General features: G+C 39.4%; 1 protein-coding gene across 7 annotated transcripts in view; it reads left to right on the plus strand.

Annotated features, from left to right (window-relative positions):
* Positions 1-18,837, plus strand: part of PCDH19 (protocadherin 19) — a 141,859-nt gene that overhangs the window by 106,984 nt on the left and 16,038 nt on the right. For 2 of the 7 annotated variants that reach the window (XM_032389979.1, XM_032389976.1), the window contains exon 6: positions 13,025-18,774. The exons of 1 other annotated variant lie outside the window; for it this stretch is intronic. In XM_032389979.1, coding sequence (XP_032245870.1) covers positions 13,025-13,614 — 590 coding nt within the window. In that variant the 3' untranslated portion in view covers positions 13,615-18,774. Of the gene's footprint in view, positions 1-13,024; positions 18,775-18,837 lie in introns of those variants that run through there. 4 more of the 7 variants (XM_032389974.1, XM_032389975.1, XM_032389977.1 and 1 more) reach the window with 2 other exon arrangements.

The raw sequence follows: 18,837 nt of genomic DNA on the forward strand, positions 1-18,837 counted from the left end.
ACTTCTTTAGAATTTGAGAGAATTGTAAGATTTTAATTTTTATTTTATAATAATATTAACTATTTACCCTCCTAATAGGGAAATGTGGCCTCTTTATTATAGGGTGTGCAGACTATGTTTGTAGTTGTACAGTTAATATTCCTGTCCAAGTTTTTCTTGTAAGGGGTGTTGGTAAAATACCTTGATGAGGACATTCCAGACACAGCTGTTTCTAATATTTGGAGGCCCCCCCCCCCCCAGAATCATTAGGCTTATTCTGAAGGTTTCTTGGTGGGAAAGAGGAAATGTCCCAGAGAACAGATTTTTTCCATATTGGTGGATTTTCTGTCAGACTTGGCCACTGCTATTGTTTCTGATTGCCTCCCTGTAGCTTCCCTGGAGGTGTGAGTTTCTAGGCAGGATTTGATGTGACGAGGAAAGGCTACAAAGCTGAAGGAAGAGAGTCTGAACAGAATGGTAAAACAAGAGGCTATTCTGGGCATGGCAGAAACAAGTTAAATACTATGGAATGGAGAAAAGGGAAATGAGGTGAGAAAAGAGGAATACGAATTAATCATGAGAGCACTTATTATTTATAGGTGGGAATAAAAGGTTCATTGAACTCCAGGGGAAACTTCCTTTATGCAGTGCCTGTGAATATGTTCAAATTTTGTAAAGGCAATTCCATCTTAAATGCACTGGGGGAGCTGACAACCTGCAGTTCGTGGGTTACACTTACACTATCTAGTGCATAATCAATTTACTCTTCCCTTGCCCTGGACAATCTTCAGGGTGTGGTCAGGAGAAAGTAAATAGAACAGATGCAAGATTTCCTCTCCCGAGAGTTCAAGGGCTTCCTTAAACAAAGGCAAGATGTGAGTGTCCCCTTTTACACTCCAAACAATCTTTCTGAGAACTACCTTGGAAATTCTCTGGCTTCCTCACAATTCCTAAGTAATTTCTGAAACATTTAGGTACTCTGATTAGTTTTGCTTTTTGAAATAAAAGTTGGTGTATGTGTGCTTTTTAAAATAAAAGTTGGTTTATGTGTGCTAAAAAAGATCATCTGGACAATCTGTGTCTATTTGGGTGGTGCAGAAGAAAGGCGAACTCTTTTATCAATCTTTATTCCCTCTGTAAACACAGATGACCACAAGGGAAGGCTGTTATTAATGGTAATGCAGACCAGAAAAAAGGCTATTATTTTCAGTCTGTTGAACAATACAAAAATGCTTCTCGAGCACTGTGTTCAGATGTTTCTTTTTATTAGCCATCACACAAGGAATTAGACTCATTTCAAACAGTTCATTTTCCCACTCTTGTCTCCATAAAATCATTACTCATGAGTGGTTTCTTTGTTGAAATACTGCAGACCTCCCATATTGGAATGGATAACAGGGTGTTAAACATATAAACTTTTCAGTTTGCATGAACTCTGGAAGAAGGGGGGGGGGGGGACAAAGATTCCCCAGGAGAATAAAATCATTTGTCAATGTCTTTGTTTGTTACTGTCCTATATAAGCATCTTATCCAGGAAGCTATGTCAGCATTGCAATTCTGTGTTGTGTGTGTGTGTATGTGTGCGTGTGTGATTAATAACATGAGAGTGCTCTTTGAATGCCAGCAGGCGGTTTAAAAATATAATTCTGCATCTGCCCCGCTCTTTCCTCCTTTCCAATCTTTTTCTACCCCCTGCCTCCAATCCAAGGCCATTAGGACTGAGAAAGGAGTTGTGCCATGTCTTAATATATGAGCAGATGATGATCCTTAGCTCTTCAGCTAGGCGCCGTTTGCATTTTGCCAAAGCTGATGATTTTATCTGCAGTTTTAATAACAAGCCAGATTATTTTCTGTTCACTAACTGGTAGAAGCAAATAAAAAAAGATTGCAAAGTGGAATTAAAGGGATAAGAAAGCTCTAGGGCCAAAGAAGGCTTTTTCTTTAATTAATAATTTCAGTTTACTCTTGGAATATTTCTCTGCGAGAATCCAACATCTTATATTAAACAAGTCTGCACCCTCCCTCTCTGTAACTGCCCGATTGGAATCTCAGAGAATAGAAATCATGCAGGCTTGAATCAAACTTTAAATTCTCTACTCGCAGTGCTGTCTTGTTTTCTGAACATAGAATTAGACTCCTCAGGGCTTCTCTAGCCACAGCATGGTGTTCCTTCATTAGGTACATGTTTTGCAGACCCAGTCATGAAAGATTGGCATTTTAACCAACAAGGGGCAAATGCAATAAAATGGAGTTCAGGAGTTGTAATGTTTTGGAAAAACAGATTATTCCAAGGCTGCAAAGATACATGATCTGTACTAACTGGACAGAGCATTTAAATTTTACCAGACTAGTTTTAATAATCTTTTGATTTGTTCCATGGATTTTTTTTGCAGCTTTATTGAGATATAATTGACGTATAATGCTCCATTATTTTAACCTGTGAATGGAAGCGAGTATTAAGGATGATGAGGACTGGTGGTGGTGTGTGCACATGAATGTGTGTCTGTCATCCATATTTGTGGCTATAATCTAGGCTCACTATGTGTCAGGACTTACATAGATTTTACTAGACCTGTATCAGAGTGTCTTAACCCCAGTCATCTCAACCAAAAAGCCTTCTGCTACTCTTATAATTCAGAGTTCGAGCCAACTCAGAAAAAGCCCGCAGAGCTGTGGCCTGAAGAGATTCCAAGAGTTCTTTGATGCTGCAGATGGAGCATCCATTTTTTCTTTCAAAGAAGAGTTGGACAAGCTAAGGGCCAGAGGGTCAAACAGTAACTGCCTTGTGCTAAAGGTGTAAAGGACTTTTTGTTCCTAATAAGAGCAGCAGGACAAGCATAGGATACCTTCAAATGATCAAGCTTCCTCAAAGAATAAATTAATTGGTCTCACTTCTGAATTTGTCTAATTGCTTTTGAGGCAACACCCTGAAAAATGGAACTTCCTTTCTCCTACTAGTATGGTTAAGTGGACACCTGGAAAAAGAATAATTATGGGTATTTCTGAGGTAAAGAACAAAATAATAAAACTGAGCATTGTCCATGAAAGATGGATAATGACAAGTAAACATAGAAGGTGGTGTTTGATCCCTTCAGTTTTGGTATTCATTATTCATAGTTATTATTCATAAATTCCAGCACAAATGTTAGGCCTGCACCCCAGTGACACATTTGCATTTTATTTTAAGTTGATTTCTACCTGATTTTGCAAACAAGGATTTAATGGTTTTACTTGTCTCTCACTCTCCCTCTGTTGCTATAGCCTGTGTTTCTCATATACTGACTTCTATCCCTTTCACACTCTTTATCTCCATCATCTGTCTCATTCCCTTATCCAAGATTCATTCATTCCTTTCCTCCCTCCCTCCCTTCCTCTCTCCCTCTAATGTTCTAGGAGAAAAGATTTCTAACACGTAAAAGTGATATTTGAATAGATTCCCCCTAGGCAATCAATTTACTTTTAATTTGTCTGGAACTAAGCTTTTCTTTGTTGCAATGAGGAAGGATTGAAACTGCTGTAAAATTTATTAGCTTCCAGGAGGATATTTGAAATAAATTTTTTTTAATGATTGTGCTGTTTGCTGTACCCAGAAGCGGTGTCATAGCAATTACAGTATTCCAGATGGTTGCTGAAGTTACGTTGAAACATCAAGATAATGCTAGACTTTTCTAGGAGGCTTTTGTTGGTAATGAATAGTCCAACGTAGGTAGTTAATAGATATTAATCTTTCTGACACTCCTGTGTGCCTCCAGTGACTATTTCTAGTGACTCCTACCTAGCTGATGTCATGACATACACTATCCTTTTGAATCATTACAAGGGGCAGTGATTGGTTTACTGAGCACTTTATTTTTCAAATGCGAAAGAAGTGATTGGAGAAGTACTAATGTTGCTTCTTAGCTTCCCCACCCAGTAACAAGAACATTTTGGCAGTCAAGAATCTTCAAAGAATTTAGAAATTACTGTTGCAATATTTTTTGACTTATGTACAGTATTGCCTGTTTTACAAAACTGAATGTCCTGGGACTTGACTGAAGGAAGTGTCAGTTCCTGTTAAGAGGAACACCAGCCTTTTTCCCCCTCCAACATTTAATTTTCATTAAAAAAGGGAAGATTTTTTTTCTCCTGGCTAACATACCCTGTCCCTCTTGCCTTCTGTACCAGTCTTATTTGTGCCATCCTCACGACGTATTCCATCTAATCCCCTGAAGCTCATGACCAACGTAAAAGTGGCTTTTTTCTCAAGCTAATGATGTGTTAGCAATTTCCTTATTTTCCAGGAAAGAGTAAAACCAAGTTGGCAATGACTTTTAATTCAGCACCACTTGTAAGGATCATCTGAAGGCTCTGTCTTGCCAGCAGCATAACTACCTGTAGAATGTGTGAAATGGTCTGACTGTTTTTAATCTACACAAAATCAAACAACTGGTTTGAACTCTTCACAGAAGTGACTAGGTGTTGTAGGTTGTAGGTGTCCAACAGATATAGGCAAAGGGACTTAATTCTGTGGACATTTTAGAATGAAACCTTAAAAAATGGTTCCACCTTGTTCAGAGTTTCAATATTTCAGTGTTCCTCCTTTGGGGCACTAGTTCAATGGCCTGCTTTGGCACCTCATATTTGACTTGTAGAGATGCCTTTTCGTATAGTTTCTCAGCACCCAGATGAAGTCCAGCACTTTGTCAGGTAATTTTCTTTACCACAGAAGCCAAAATACAAAGATTCCAGTTTAGTCAATTTCTGCTTATCTCGGTCACCGTGAGCACCTCTTATTTCTTAGTCTCAATTTTCCAGGCAGCCTTCTGCTTCATTTCCTTGCTCCCCATGCATCAGCACAAATGATTTATACTTATATACATCTTGAAATCTCTTCTTTATGGGTTGAATTGAATTGAGCTGTAGTACAAAAATGAAAACTCCAGGAACTATTGTGATTGCCCAAATTACAACTTAGATTGTATGACTGTACATGCCACACCATCATCTATCATAAATATTCAATTCTCAAGCACTGCTACTTCAATATGTTTTAACTTTGTCTCTTTGACCAGCTCAGAACTGAAGATTCCATTGAAGATAATTCAATCGCTTTGAATTCTGAAAGGGGCATCTTTTTAATCTATTTTCATGTTGTACCGGGAAGTAAGTGAATTAATTTCAGGTGCATAGACTGTGAATGAGGAGAGAGGCTTATGTGCCATTTGGCATCACGAGGCCAAGTGTTGGGTGGCACTTGCTAATTGATGCTGATCTAATGGTCTAGGACAAGATTGGGGTCCATCAGTTTTTTTCAGCCATCCCCTCCACCCCAAGCTAAAACTCAACTTCACAGATTCCTGCTGTTTAACTAGTTGGCCATCCTGAAAATGCCAAACTCTGCTAATCAGGACTGCCTTTTTTCTTTGCCTATCTGCTGTTTTTTGGCAACATCTCTTTGTCAGTCTCAGGAACTTTGTTCCTACACCCTATCCCCCACTGTGCCCTTCCTAGGTATCTCTACCTCTAGACATTTGTAGCCTTTCTTCCCCCACAAATACTCTCCTATCCTGGGTCCCCTTCACCCATGGTTTTGCTATATGACCAAAGAAAATCCGATGATCTCAATTTGGTAGTGGATTCTCTTATTTTAACAGGGACCTTTAATGCTTATACCCAGCTGAATGAAAAATGTGGGAATTTCTCTCTCTGTTACAAGGGCTGGTTTTTGGATAGCTCTTCTTTGGCATCCATCAAATAATACCATGTAGGTGTTCTGAATATCAATCACAGTTCTGGCATCTTATCCCTTCTGCCTGCTGTCTGTCAGACCATAGTGCTGTGGGAAGGGCTGCTAACAAGTCGGATGCTAGGGAACAGGAGGAAAAGGAAGCATTAGGGAGGAACCGAAATGGCAGAAAATTCTGAAAGAAAGAGAAGAAGGGAGTGAGAAAGAGACAAGTCATTGTTTGTAGTGTAATTTGTGATTTACTTCTTATTACACAGGAGTGGCTGCAGGATAGCTTGGTGGCATTGGTTCATGAATCTCTAGGAATATCTCAGCCTTCACTGATGTGCCCTTGAATATTTTATAGATGGAACTCTAACTTTTCTGGCCAAAACTTTGGGTCCTTTAGGAAGTGAGTGTAAACTCCTTTCAGAATGACAACCTGGGAGGGTTCTGGGAAGTTGTAATTTTGCGAAGTCCTAAGCCTTTATTGAATTTTTGCTAGTTGCTCTAAACACCCAAAAGAAGCCCAGTCCTTAAGATGTCAATTGGATCAAAACCAAGACAGAATGTTTAAAACCTGGATAGTGTTTCCAGCTCCCCTCCCTCCCTCCCTCCTTCCTTCCTTCATTCCTCCTTCCCTCTCTTCCTTCATTCCTTCCTCCCTTTCCTCCTGCTCCTTCCTCTCTTTTTCACTGAACCCATTGCTACTCTTCTTGTCCTGTTAAGTTACAGATGTTCTTTCTCTTGATGTTGCAGGCCTTAAAATGCTTTTAAGAACTCTTTCCAGGATAATTATTTCCTTTGGTAATTCCCTGGCATATTTGGAGCATTAATTTTGCCATCCATATTTTAATTAGTTTTGCCAGAAAGAGTCAGCATCTGCAGTTGGGCTAAAAGGCTCACTATAGGTCCCATTTTTGGCTTATATTTTATAGGAATTAACAGCAGTTGTGTTTAATGCCAAGAAACAATGCTTGATATTTGAATAGCACATTCATTTCATAAAATAGATGCTTCTGCTTATTGTATTGTTAACTTATTAGACTACAGGCCCTGTTAACTATTGTTAGAATTGAAAACTCCAAGGCACATGACAAATATATTTCCAACTGGACATCAAACCATGATACATTTTTTTTTAAGACCTGCAACTAGTGTTTAGGAAACCACTGAGAGGCTAAGATGACACTTGACTTTAATGTTTCTTAAATGCTACATTTACTTTATTGTTTCTGACACAGGTACCTAGTGTTTCATGGTGTTTCTACTAAATAGAATAGTAATTTCCACTTTTAGGAGTTGTATCAGTAGCACAATATCTGGTGTGTTGACCAAGGTTCTTTGTTTTATTGCTATCACTCATATACCTTTTTTTATCCAATTAAATTAAACTGTTACTGAGTACCTGCTCTATGCTGGACACGTTGCTAGCTTCTGTGGGTATGGGAGGGAACAAAATAGATATAATCTTTGTTCATTTTGAGTTTATAAGCTAACATTGAATATAGATATTAGACAACTATAATGAGTGTTATAAAAGGGGGTGGTGGTCTATCTAAGGGACCAGGGAAGGATTCCCTGAGAAAGTTAAATTTAAGTTGAGACTTCAGGGATAATGTATCAATTATAAATAGTGTTCAACGGCTGGTAATAAAGACCCTCCTCTCCCACTAAAGAAAATGAATCAGTGGCCTAACCAAGAGGGAGACTTATTTTTCCTCTTATATGAAAGAAGTTCAGGTCTAGTGAGGTAGGTCTACAATATCTTTGATATCCCAGAGCTCTTCTATCTTTCTGTTCTGCTATCCATAGGCACGTGGCTTCCATCCTCAGAATTGCTTCATGGTGGTAAGATAGATACAGTAGATCCAGCCATTATGTCTCCATTCCAGACAGGACAAAGCAGGAAGGAATAAGGACAAAAGGGTCTCCCAGCTACATCACCTCCCTCCTCCTTTTAAGGAGTTTTCTTGACATCCTACCTTCATAACATTGATCCATCTTCGTTACATGGCCATGCCTATCAACAAGGGAGGCCAGGAAATGCAGGTTTTTGGCTGGCACCTTGCCAATCCTAACAAAAGAGTGGTTCTATTCCTAAATATTAAATATAGATATGGATATTTGGGTTCAGTTCATTATGTGTGCTTCAGATGAGTAAGAGGTAGGTAGGTCAAGAGGGGATATTTCCTAGCAGTTATGTTTTCTTGATTAGGTGCACATGACAAATTGTAACAGTACTTAACCTGTTCCTAATTGGTGCTACCATCCCTTCCATTATAGCTTACAAAAATTGGTCTGCTTTTGTTGTAGATTATTTTGTTCAGGGGGTTGATGTAGATTAAGCTAGGTGGATGCATATGAGTACAATCCAGGAAGCTTTCCTGATTTACACATCACTTGCTTGTAGGTTATGTTACTGCTGCTACGTAGAAGTAACTAACTACTTGAGCTCTTAGGAACTGGAACTCACTTTAACTTTCTCTTTCTGCCTCATCGACTGCAGATCACTTCTGAGGAGGTAACACATTGCTCTTGTTAACTGTTACCTTGAACTTTTTTAGCGTTAGAGTTTTGTCTCTGACCATTGGGATCTTTGAGTTAAATACATCCAAACTCTTAATCACAATAAAGAGCTGCAGCATTGTTGAACACATCCATTGTGGCTGGACATCTATACAAACCCAACAGAGCCTCTCAGCTCTTCTATTCCACCAGGACTTTGAAAGTTTTAGCTAAGCCTGAGATGGTGTTTTCATCACTTTTTTTTTTTTTTTTTTTTTTTTTTTTACTTTGGTTGGGACCATGTGTAGGCTCTTTCTGGTGTGGAAACACGTTATTTGCCTACATCTGAAGAGACAGTGGTTTTATGAGGAGGGTAGCAATTGCTGCAAAAAGTTTGGCTAATATTTGCCCAAAATAACATATTCTCTTCTTTTTCTATTTGAATTACTTCCTTATCCATCATGTCTTAACTCATTGCTGTCTCTTCTTAGGCCTTTTATTTAACATATAATATTTTTTTTTTTGCCAGAAGTTTTAGGTTTCTCACCAGGGTCCCTAAGGACAGATTGTGACCAAACAAATACATATTACCACCTAGATTGAGGAAGCTTTATTTTGTCTCTGTATTTTGAATTTTTTGTCTAAACCTGATCTAAGGGGTGGCTTTGAGATTTGTGTGTCCCTCTTCCAAACTTATGCATTTTATTTATTTTTGCAAATCTTAGGAACAAGTTCAGAATCAGGGAAGACCAATTTGCAAATTCATCATTCACCCCTAATTATGTGTACATTTGAATTAAAGACACCTGCCTTCGTTTATCTGTACCTGGCAATGTGTTTGAATTTCCACAACTATGTGTGGATTTTAGAGGTTCACATTTTGCTTTACGTAGGCTCAGGTCAAGATGTAACAAGGTATAGAGTCATAAGTAGGCACATAAGAGGAATCTTAGCAGGGAATCAATGAGTTGTTAGCTGACTTCTGTTTCAGCTGGAACCAGTATCTTGATAGTTAATTTTTTTTTGACAGCTAATTTTTATGGTTCCTCTCTACTCTCATACCTCCATCCCTAGCCACAATACTACATGATGGCAGGCACATAATCTCTACCAGTCCTGTGCAATTCCAGAAGTAGTTTCTTTGCTTTTTCACATCTGGTCTGTCTTCATTGCTATTCTTAAGGGGATTTGTATTGTGACTTTCTCACTTTTTTTTTTTTTAAAGATTTTATTTATTTATTTGACAAAGACACAGCGAGAGAGGGAACACAAGCAGGGGGAGTGGGAGAGGGAGAAGCAGGCTTCCCGCCGAGCAGGGAGCCCGATGCGGGGCTCGATCCCAGGACCCTGAGATCATGACCTGAGCCGAAGGCAGACGCTTAACGACTGAGCCACCCAGGCGCCCCTCTCACTTTTAATATGCAGTTTCCTTACTAAACTGAAGTTTTGGTTTTTGAAAAAGTAATTTATCTGCAGTACATTTATGAATGTAGTTTACCTTTGGCTGGGAAGACATTCTTCCTGCCTATCTATATTCAGCATGTTTTCTTTCATATTTCATATGGCTATAAACGCTAAAGCTAGGTTAGATTTTTGTTTAAATTCAATTAGCCAACATATAGTACATCATTAGTTTCAGATGTAGTATTCAATGATTTATCAGTTGCATATTCATCACATTGAATTGACACAAATGTCATCGAGTGTTGTTTGATACTAAAAATGATAAGCAGCAAGTCACTGCCCTTAGTAAGGATTTAAGGAAATAAAGATATCAGATCTAAGCCATGGGTGAAACATTGTGAGTAAATGAGTCTCTTAGATTCAAGTCTTTGCTTGCATTGAGGTAAGAGCAGTGAACATATAAGTTCACATAATTAATTCAAAAAATTACCTATTATTTTTTATCTCATATAGGGCTGAAGTAGGCTTAGCGAGATTGGTGGGTAGGCTTATGATCACATTCCTGGGGATGCTGAGTGAGTTTACCTTTTCCTCTTCCCGGAGGGTGATTTATCCACTTAGGCAGTGGGTAAGTTGAAAGCAAGTATTGTCTTTGCACAGAAGCTTCTGAGAAGACTGAGTTCCCTGCTCTGGTCTTCCTAGATTCATAAGATCTTACAGGTGTCTATCTCTGGGGTCTCTGCTCTCCTTCTGTGTGTGGTGGGGATCCAGGTCTTCCCATGCTATTCATTTGAAGCAGTCTAATATGGGCAGGAGCACTGTACTTGCATTCCGTATAACACATGGATGGCATTCTCCTACTGAATAGTGGAAGGCAGCTACTTGATACTAAAAACTTAAGTGAGAGCTGTATGTTGAGCTCATTGGGATGATTCTGCTAGATTATAATTCACCACTCTTCTACTTCAGGTGTGTGAACAAGTGGCCTATAATATCAGTCTGAAGGTCAGCTGGGGTTTCCTCTTAATAGCTGATCATATGTCCATGGTTCCAGGGTTCAAAGACTAAGTCCTTCATGCCTTTGTGCTATAAATTAGTAACAAAAATGACAGGGATTTCATAACCTTCTGAACTTTTTTTTTCTTTTCGCTGACTTCCAGGGGACTCTTACTCAGATTTGTAGAAATAGAAGTTAATTATTAAACTATTCCCCAACTTGCACCTCCTTAATCTTCACCTCAAAACAAATACACTAATTCTTTAGAGCTATTACTTGGAGAGTTATGATATGGGCTTCAGAGGAGATGGAGAAGAAAAAAAGAAACATCTTTTTGGGAAATTCTGAACATGTGAATTCTGTCCTGCTGGAGGGATCTTGGGGGCTTCCTGGGAAAACACTGGATTTAGATGAAACTGATTGTGGGTGGATCATCTGTACACTCTTCCACTGATGTTTGAGCCTATACAAAGTAAATGTTTCCCAAGTATGTTCCAGCATGTTTTCCTTACTTTCATACTTTCTGTCTCCCAGAAACATACACATTTTGAATGATGATAGGCTATCAGATGGCAGCACTGAGAGTTTGCAGGGAAGAGGCAGAGAAAAGGCTTTGACAACTCTGTATTTTGTAGAGGTGGACCTGCAACCCTCATGTGGAACTATGATGGAGTTTGCAGAAGCGTTGCCCTATCTATGTGAAAGGCACTTATCTTGTGATAATGCTCATTTGTTATTTGGCTTCATAGCTGCAAAATTCTGTGTGTTTTATTCTCCACCACTGAAAGGGAGCATAAAATGGCCATCTTAAAGATAAATTGGCAAATTGTGTCCCAGTACACTGAAAGGGTCTTAACTTTGATTGGCTTTTCAGTAGTTTAAACTAGGTCAAAGGCCATTCCCAGAATTGGGTTGAAATCTGGACTCAGCCTGGATTAGGCCTTGATATTTAGCTGCTTCCAATGCCTTTTCTCCATATGATGAGGTATACATCTAGTTCAACCATTATTTCTTGAGCCTCCCCTTGTATGTGCTCCTTTACCAAAATAACCTTTGATAGACGAGGCAGAACATTGCCCCTCTGCTATGCCATTTACTATTTCAAAACAAGAAGCAAACAAAGAAATACAAATGTATAAGGAAGGTGTGTTATATATAGACTATATCAGGCAAGACCCTGAATTTCAAACTTCTTCCCCCAGCAAAAAAGCAATCACAGAATATATTTTCAACTTTTTTTGGCATGCTTTTTTTTCTGTCTTTGCAGTCTCTCCTTGTCTCCCCACCTCCTCCGATCCCACCCCAAGGTTTTCTGTAAATGTTAAACTGCTCGTATTTTGATGCACTATGTAATGTGATGAAAATTTTGATTAGGTCATCCTCATACAAGAATGTAATGTAAATAAAAATGGATCTGGGAAAGTAGGGCTATAAACCAGACGTTGAGATGAACAATTTTCCAATGGAAAGCAGAAATTAACCCTGGGTCCATGCTTTGATGAAACCCATGTAGAAAGCCTCTCTGAGAGTCAAATTAAAGCCTTAACTCTAAAAGAACCTGATTTGAGAAGAGAAAAAAGTGCCTCACCAATAATTACGAATTCTAACTGCTGAGATCTATGATACGGTTAATGTAATCCATGAAAGATTTCTTTAAGAAATATGACCCTAATAAAACTGCAGATAAGGAAAATAAGGAGGGATGGCTAGTTGAGTATAATTAAATGATGCACAGCCTATGAGTGATGTGTGCATAGGGTCAACTAAAGCTTATGGGTCAGATGGAAGGAAAAGATCTCAGTATATTCCTTCTAATGGGAAATCAAGTCATATAAATAACTTAGAAGATTGGCTGGTGGAACTGATGGTCAAAAAGAAGTGAAGTGATTGGGTTTTCAAAGACAGCATGATATCAATCTAAAATTAAGCATGGCATATCATTGACAAGTAGGGTGGAAACAGGGCTGGCGGTGCTGTTGCTCAAAAATATGGCCAAGACTTCTCAGATATACTGACTGTTGGATTCCCTGCTCTGCCTTCACTCCCTCTTCTGCTGGACCCAGTTTTAAATGCAGCTGATTTTTAGCAGGAGGTGTTGATAAAAACGCTGACTCTCAGCGCCTTGACACTCAGGATAAATTTTTTAAAAATACATTTTTTCATCATAATGTGTTTCCCTTTAGGTTTTTAGTTTTGTCAGCAGTGGGACCAACAACAAAAATCATAATAAAAAAAAGAGGAGTATACAGGGGGAGATCTACAGCCTTTTAAAAATCCAATTCTTTACACTTGTCCCAAAAGGCAATAAAGGACTATCTAAAAGTGCCATTTCCCAAAAGGGCCTGTGGGTACCTAAGAAACCAGAACACTGGGGAGTAACAATGATTCCTGGGAAAAGCTGATGTAATCGACATTTTATTTTCTCCAAACAGATCAGAATGAAGGATTTCATTGCAGGGAAGAATGTCGGATTCTTGGCCACTCTGACAGGTGCTGGATGCCCCGGAACCCCATGCCCACCCGCTCCAAGTCCCCTGAGCACGTGAGGAACGTCATCGCGCTGTCCATTGAAGCTACTGCTGCTGATGTTGAGGCTTATGACGACTGTGGCCCCACCAAGCGGACTTTTGCAACCTTTGGAAAAGATGTCAGTGACCACCTGGCTGAGGAGAGGCCCACCTTGAAAGGCAGAAGAACTGTCAATGTGACCATCTGCAGCCCCAAGGTCAACGGCGCTATCCGGGAGGCGGGCAATGGCTGTGAGGCGATTAGCCCTGTCACCTCCCCCCTGCACCTCAAGAGCCCTCTGCCCACCAAGCCCTCCGTGTCTTACACCATTGCCCTGGCGCCCCCGGCCCGTGATCTGGAGCAGTATATCCACAGTGGCCCATCTCGTCCCTCTGAAGCTGAGCCCCGTGGAGCTGACAGCGAGAAAGTCATGCATGAGGTCAACCCCACTCTGAAGGAGGGTCGTGACAAAGAGTCTCCTGGTGTGAAGCGTCTGAAGGATATCGTTCTCTAAAGCAGTCTCGGGGAAGAAGAGAGAGAAACCATGCTGGTTTTCAAGGAAGCAGGAGCTGATTGTTTTAATTGCTCACCAATGGTTGGTTCTTGAGTGGCTGTTATTTCAGAGCTTTCCCTAAGTGTGTTGTTTATAAGTGACTATCATTCTGTGACAATCCCTCTTGTTTCAACAGGCAGCAGGGGTGTTCAGGTGGAGCAAATTAGCTTTGGCTTGAGTTGTTCATGGGGCCTTGATGTTGGGGAAACAGAGACAAATTCAGTTGTGAAAAGTATTATGTATTAAGTGTTTGAATTTATATATTTTTCTATGTCAAAATTATAATATAAATTACCATTGTTTGTGGAGGATTACATTAAAAAAACAAAAAAAAAGGAGAAAGCTCTGGACACCTTTAATAAGCTCGCCACTGTTTTGTAGTGTAGACAAGTTAATGGTCATTTATTGTGTACTATTCATTGATTCAGTGATGTGAAATTGAGCCCCAAAAGGTTGTTTCTGAAGCTTGAGTACTTTCCAATGCCGCTACTTTGCTGTGGACACCCCTGCTTTAAGAACCCTTTTGCTAGCTGTGCTATTGTTGTATTTGATATTGCAAATTGCTATGTGTGTGGTGACGGCAAAAGGCTTTTTTAGAAGTTGGTGTTTTTTTTTCTTAATAAAACTATAGACAAAAACAAAGTGCAAAAAACCGAGATGGCAAGTGAATGAGCAACACCACACATATAGATTGAATACTTGGAGGATACTCAGTCATGGTGGATACCCATGTAGTGATTACTCACCACCTTGCAGAGTATTTCTCCTGCCTTTCAGTCTTCTGCCCAGATCAGTGATAGATCATCACAGAAAGTCATTTTTGGATATTCTACTATCTAATTTGCAGTTGTCAGAACTACTGTGCTGAAAGTTTTATGGCATCAATTTTTTAAATTTTCAGGCCCTGAATGGGAAAGTTGCTCCTGAAGTTATCAGTTTCCAGGCTTAGAAATTCCCTGTTTCTAATCATCTAAAATTCAAAAAGACTGAATCTATTTTGAGATCTAAATTAGCATCTTTTCTGACACACCCTTCCTGATTCAGTGTTTCCCAATCACGATTAGAATTAGACTGGAAAGCATGTCGGGGGCTGGAATTGAGAACTCCATGTTGCTCTGTATTGTAGGATTATAAATAGGAATAGAGTAAGCAGTACAAAGTGTACATTTAGGAAAAGACAGGTAACCAGTAACAGCATCACTAATCCAATTACTGTGCCTTCTAAATGGAGACACTTGGACACTTGAACTCGTCTTTTTATGACTAATACTTTTTTAAATTAAAAATGTGAACAGGAAACTATTAAAATAAAAATCCTTTAGATTTAGCTAACTCTTTGCTGTAGGCTAGGAATACACCTTTTATTATTAACAAGTTTGTTATGCACATTCTTTTTGTTTGTTTCTCCAACTCCATTTAGTGTCTATTAATATTTAGTAGCCAACATAGTATTCTCGCACCTTTAAAACTAAACAGATAAGTCACCTTTGCTCTGCCTTGGTCTTTAAAAAGTTGTTTCTAGAGAAACAAGTTTTGTGGTTCTGTTCTCATTTGTTTCATTTTTTGAAATTCAAGAGTACCCAGAAAAAAGGCTTAGAGGTTAGAGCACCAAAATGCAAAAGAGGATTTATTTTCTTAAGTTTAGATAAGCGAGCTCTTTTAAATGTTTTAGTTATTTTTGTCTGAGTTCCTGGCTTTATACATTACTAGGAATATTTTCCTTTATGGGAGGGAGGGTTTTGAGGGAGGGTGGTAGGTAAGGCAGTAGGGATGGGGTTCGGTAGGGGAGAATGTTTCTGAAAAAGAACCTATAATGAAGCTATAAATTCATCCTTATTTCTTATTCAGTGCTGAATACTACCTCATACAAAATATTGGTGTGGCTGCAAATTTCCCTCTAAAACTGATATAAGTAGAGATCAATTACCATAACATCTTCATTTCGGCTCATTTATTACCTCTCACACTTTTCTTCCCCCTCTGATTCATTTCATTTTAGCAGATTTCGAATTAGGTACTTACTTGTGTTTTCAAGTGACTATTTGATTAACACATTAAAAATTATGTTTTTCCTTTAAGTTATGATGGCTGCCTGTAGAATTTCGACTGTTCTTTGCCTGATCCATCCTGATATTATGTTATTAGCTACCACATCAAGGTCACTTTCGAGTCAGATTTGACAGTTTTTGTACAGGTGTATTTCCTACTATGCTCAGTGGGAATGAGGGAGCTGAGAGGATTGTGGCAAGTGGGAATATTAAATATTATATGGCTCTTGAGCCAGAGAGGGCACTGGCTGCCATGTCTCTTACCAGCCAGGTTTAAAATGGTTAGAGCAGCAGTGGCATTGATTTTGCTTTTTTTCCCCCCCATTTTTTTCAGAATTCAGTTTCAAGCTACAGTCCAATCCCTTTTCCTTATCAAAATACTTTTTTTTTCTCAGTGGGAAGTCAGAGATTTTTTGGCTCCCAAACTGTTTTGAGCATGTTCAGAAAATTCCCGTCCTTAAGAAAGTATCTTTTTTTTTCTTCTACAACTGTCTGATGTATACGTACTCCCAGAAGCACAAGTGCATCCTAGGAGGGCTTTGTAAGCTCGTTTTATAGATAGGCTATGCCTGCGAGCAGGAATTTTGTGCAAGGATCCTAGATTTCCCTTTGGCTCATGTTTTTCCCTTCTTCCTTTCAATATGTCTGAGGCAAAGCCACATAAGGCCAGAGGGCCAAATATTCTCCCTTTTCCCTCTCTAAACATGTTACACATTTAAAACATAAGGGAGCAGTTTCAGTTCCTAAATTCTAGGGAGTTCTATGCCATCTATCCTGATGTCCCTTTTGGGAAGGAGCTGGTGTTGAGGCATGACTTGCTTTTCTTAGAGCTGCGTTGGGCACATCCCTGGGCAGGTAAACTTCTTCATGCAATATAAAGGCTTTCGTCTGCATTGATTGTTTCCCCCCAAATATGGGAATATGCTCTATACAAGGAATAGGAAGAAGAAGAGAGCCACGCTATGTGCAGTCTCTTTTTTCTCTTCTCTATATTGACTGATCTTTGAACCTGTTCAGAATGAAACTTACCATCTCTTTGATCCTCTTAAAGCCAGTAGAGTAAATTATGATCCACCTTATTGCCCAAATAGGTAATGGGCCAAGGGATGCTGCAGTTCCTGAAGGGCAGTTGTTCTCAAAGTGTAGTCTTTGAACCAGCAGCAACCACATCACTTGGGAACCTCTCAGAAATGGTAATCCTCTGTTCTCACCCGGACCAACTGAAGCAGAAACTCTGGCAGTGAGGCCTAGTAATTCATATGGATCAGATGCCCACTAAATGTTGAGGGCTCGTTAAAGCACAGGTTGATGGACCCCACACTTAGAGTTTCAGCAGGTCTGGGGTAGGTCCTGAGTCTTTGCCTAGTTAAAAATTCCGAGGTGATGCTGATGCTGCTGGTCCAGGGACCACACTTTGAGTATCACTGCTCCAGAGTAAACCTGCCTCGTAGAGCTAATTGCACGTAAGGTGCCCATTTAAACTAATTTGTTGACATGGTTACCCACTGACCATGAATTAAAAAGGTTAAAGGGAATACAACGTAGAACTGAAAATTAGCAACACCCAGAGTATCATCCCGATAGTGTTCCTTCAGCATACAACTGATCGTATGATGGGAATTCAGTTGAACTTTTCACATTGCTCTATATCATTAACAAGCAAAAGAAAAGTGGTCCACTTGAGGCAGCAAGGACAAAGGGCAGTTTGGGGAGAGGCAGGGTGTAGGGGATAGCTCAATTGGGCATCCAGGGTGGGAAAAGGATTATTATTGTACATAATAGGAGTTCTGGTTGGAATTCCAGTTCACTCTATGGGGATCATTTTGATGTTGAATGTTCCCCAAAGCCTCCTGACAAGTCTGGTCCACTTGGCTTTTTACCCAGGGTAATAAGACCCTAACTGACTTTGAAAACCTGGCATACATGAGCTTAAGAAGTCCATTGTATACAGTCCTAGTGTTTGCCTTCTCAGTAAAATTACATTTAAGGATGTCATTTCATGAGTCAAATTGTATCTGCTGACACTGAAGTGTATTGAGATGTTGTTCTTTAGTTTAAGTATGTAACAAAGTAATATTCAAAGGGGATGTGTGGGGGTGGGGCTGGGACCGGGTGGCTTTATATTGATAATGAACTATTCCAGAGCAAAACACATTGTCCTAATGAAGTTGTTGCAGCTCTCTTTGTTTTCTTGTGAGGCTGGAATTGGCCTGTGGGTCACTTGTTGTGCAAAAGTGAATTAATTTCAAATAGAACTCATATTGCTTTTGTAAAACAAAGAAAATCAACCACCTTGTCTGAAATGTATATTGCAAGGCGCTCTTGGTAAAGAACAAGCCACGAAAACCTGATCTTGATTGGAAAGCACTGTAGGTCATTAGGGAAAAACTGATGAGGCTGATTGTTGCTCCAGCTGTGTTGGCAGTCAAAGATGACCTTGTTACTAACTGAAAGTTGCTGTCAACTTTAGCAAACAAACCAGCTAACACCATTGCAGCACTGGTTAAGTCGGTTTTTACGGGCACTAGCTGGCGTTCAGCTGAGGAAGGCTAGGACACAGACTTTAATGACCAAGAGCCAGACTAGCTCAAGCTAGAAATTCAGCAACAAATACCTCCTTGTGCTATTTGAATGCTAAGGTATTAGTTGCAAAAGGCTTACGCCTTCTCTCCTCTAGTGAGGGGAATGAGCCTGATGACACTATTACTGTTTACCTGTCAAACCAGGGTGGAAATTTAGAGGGATGCAAGTACAGTATGTCTCATTAAGCAGTCTCTGTTGCTGATTATATGAAGATGACATTGTTGTATATGCTGATCTGTATGTTATGTACATTTTCACAGTGATTGAATCATTGTAAAAAGAAAAAAAGACAAAAAAGAATCACCACTGTCTATTTTATGAAGATGATAAAGCAGCTTTATTAAATTATTACAGTTATGTTTAAATGGTGTTATCTGCCACATTGTTTCCTTTTATCTGGTGGTTCTCTGTTTCCCCCTTCAATGTGTTTTCTCTGCTTCAAAAATTTAATGCATTTTAGTATTAAAGGTTATTATGGAGAAATTGTTGAGTGTTTGGTGACATGTGTCTTAGAGAGCATTGGTTGGCTCCAGGATAGGGTAACTCTTAGGCC

This window comes from Phoca vitulina, unplaced genomic scaffold (genome assembly GCF_004348235.1).
Source record: "Phoca vitulina isolate PV1807 unplaced genomic scaffold, GSC_HSeal_1.0 scaffold57, whole genome shotgun sequence".
Taxonomy (NCBI): Eukaryota; Metazoa; Chordata; class Mammalia; order Carnivora; family Phocidae; genus Phoca; species Phoca vitulina.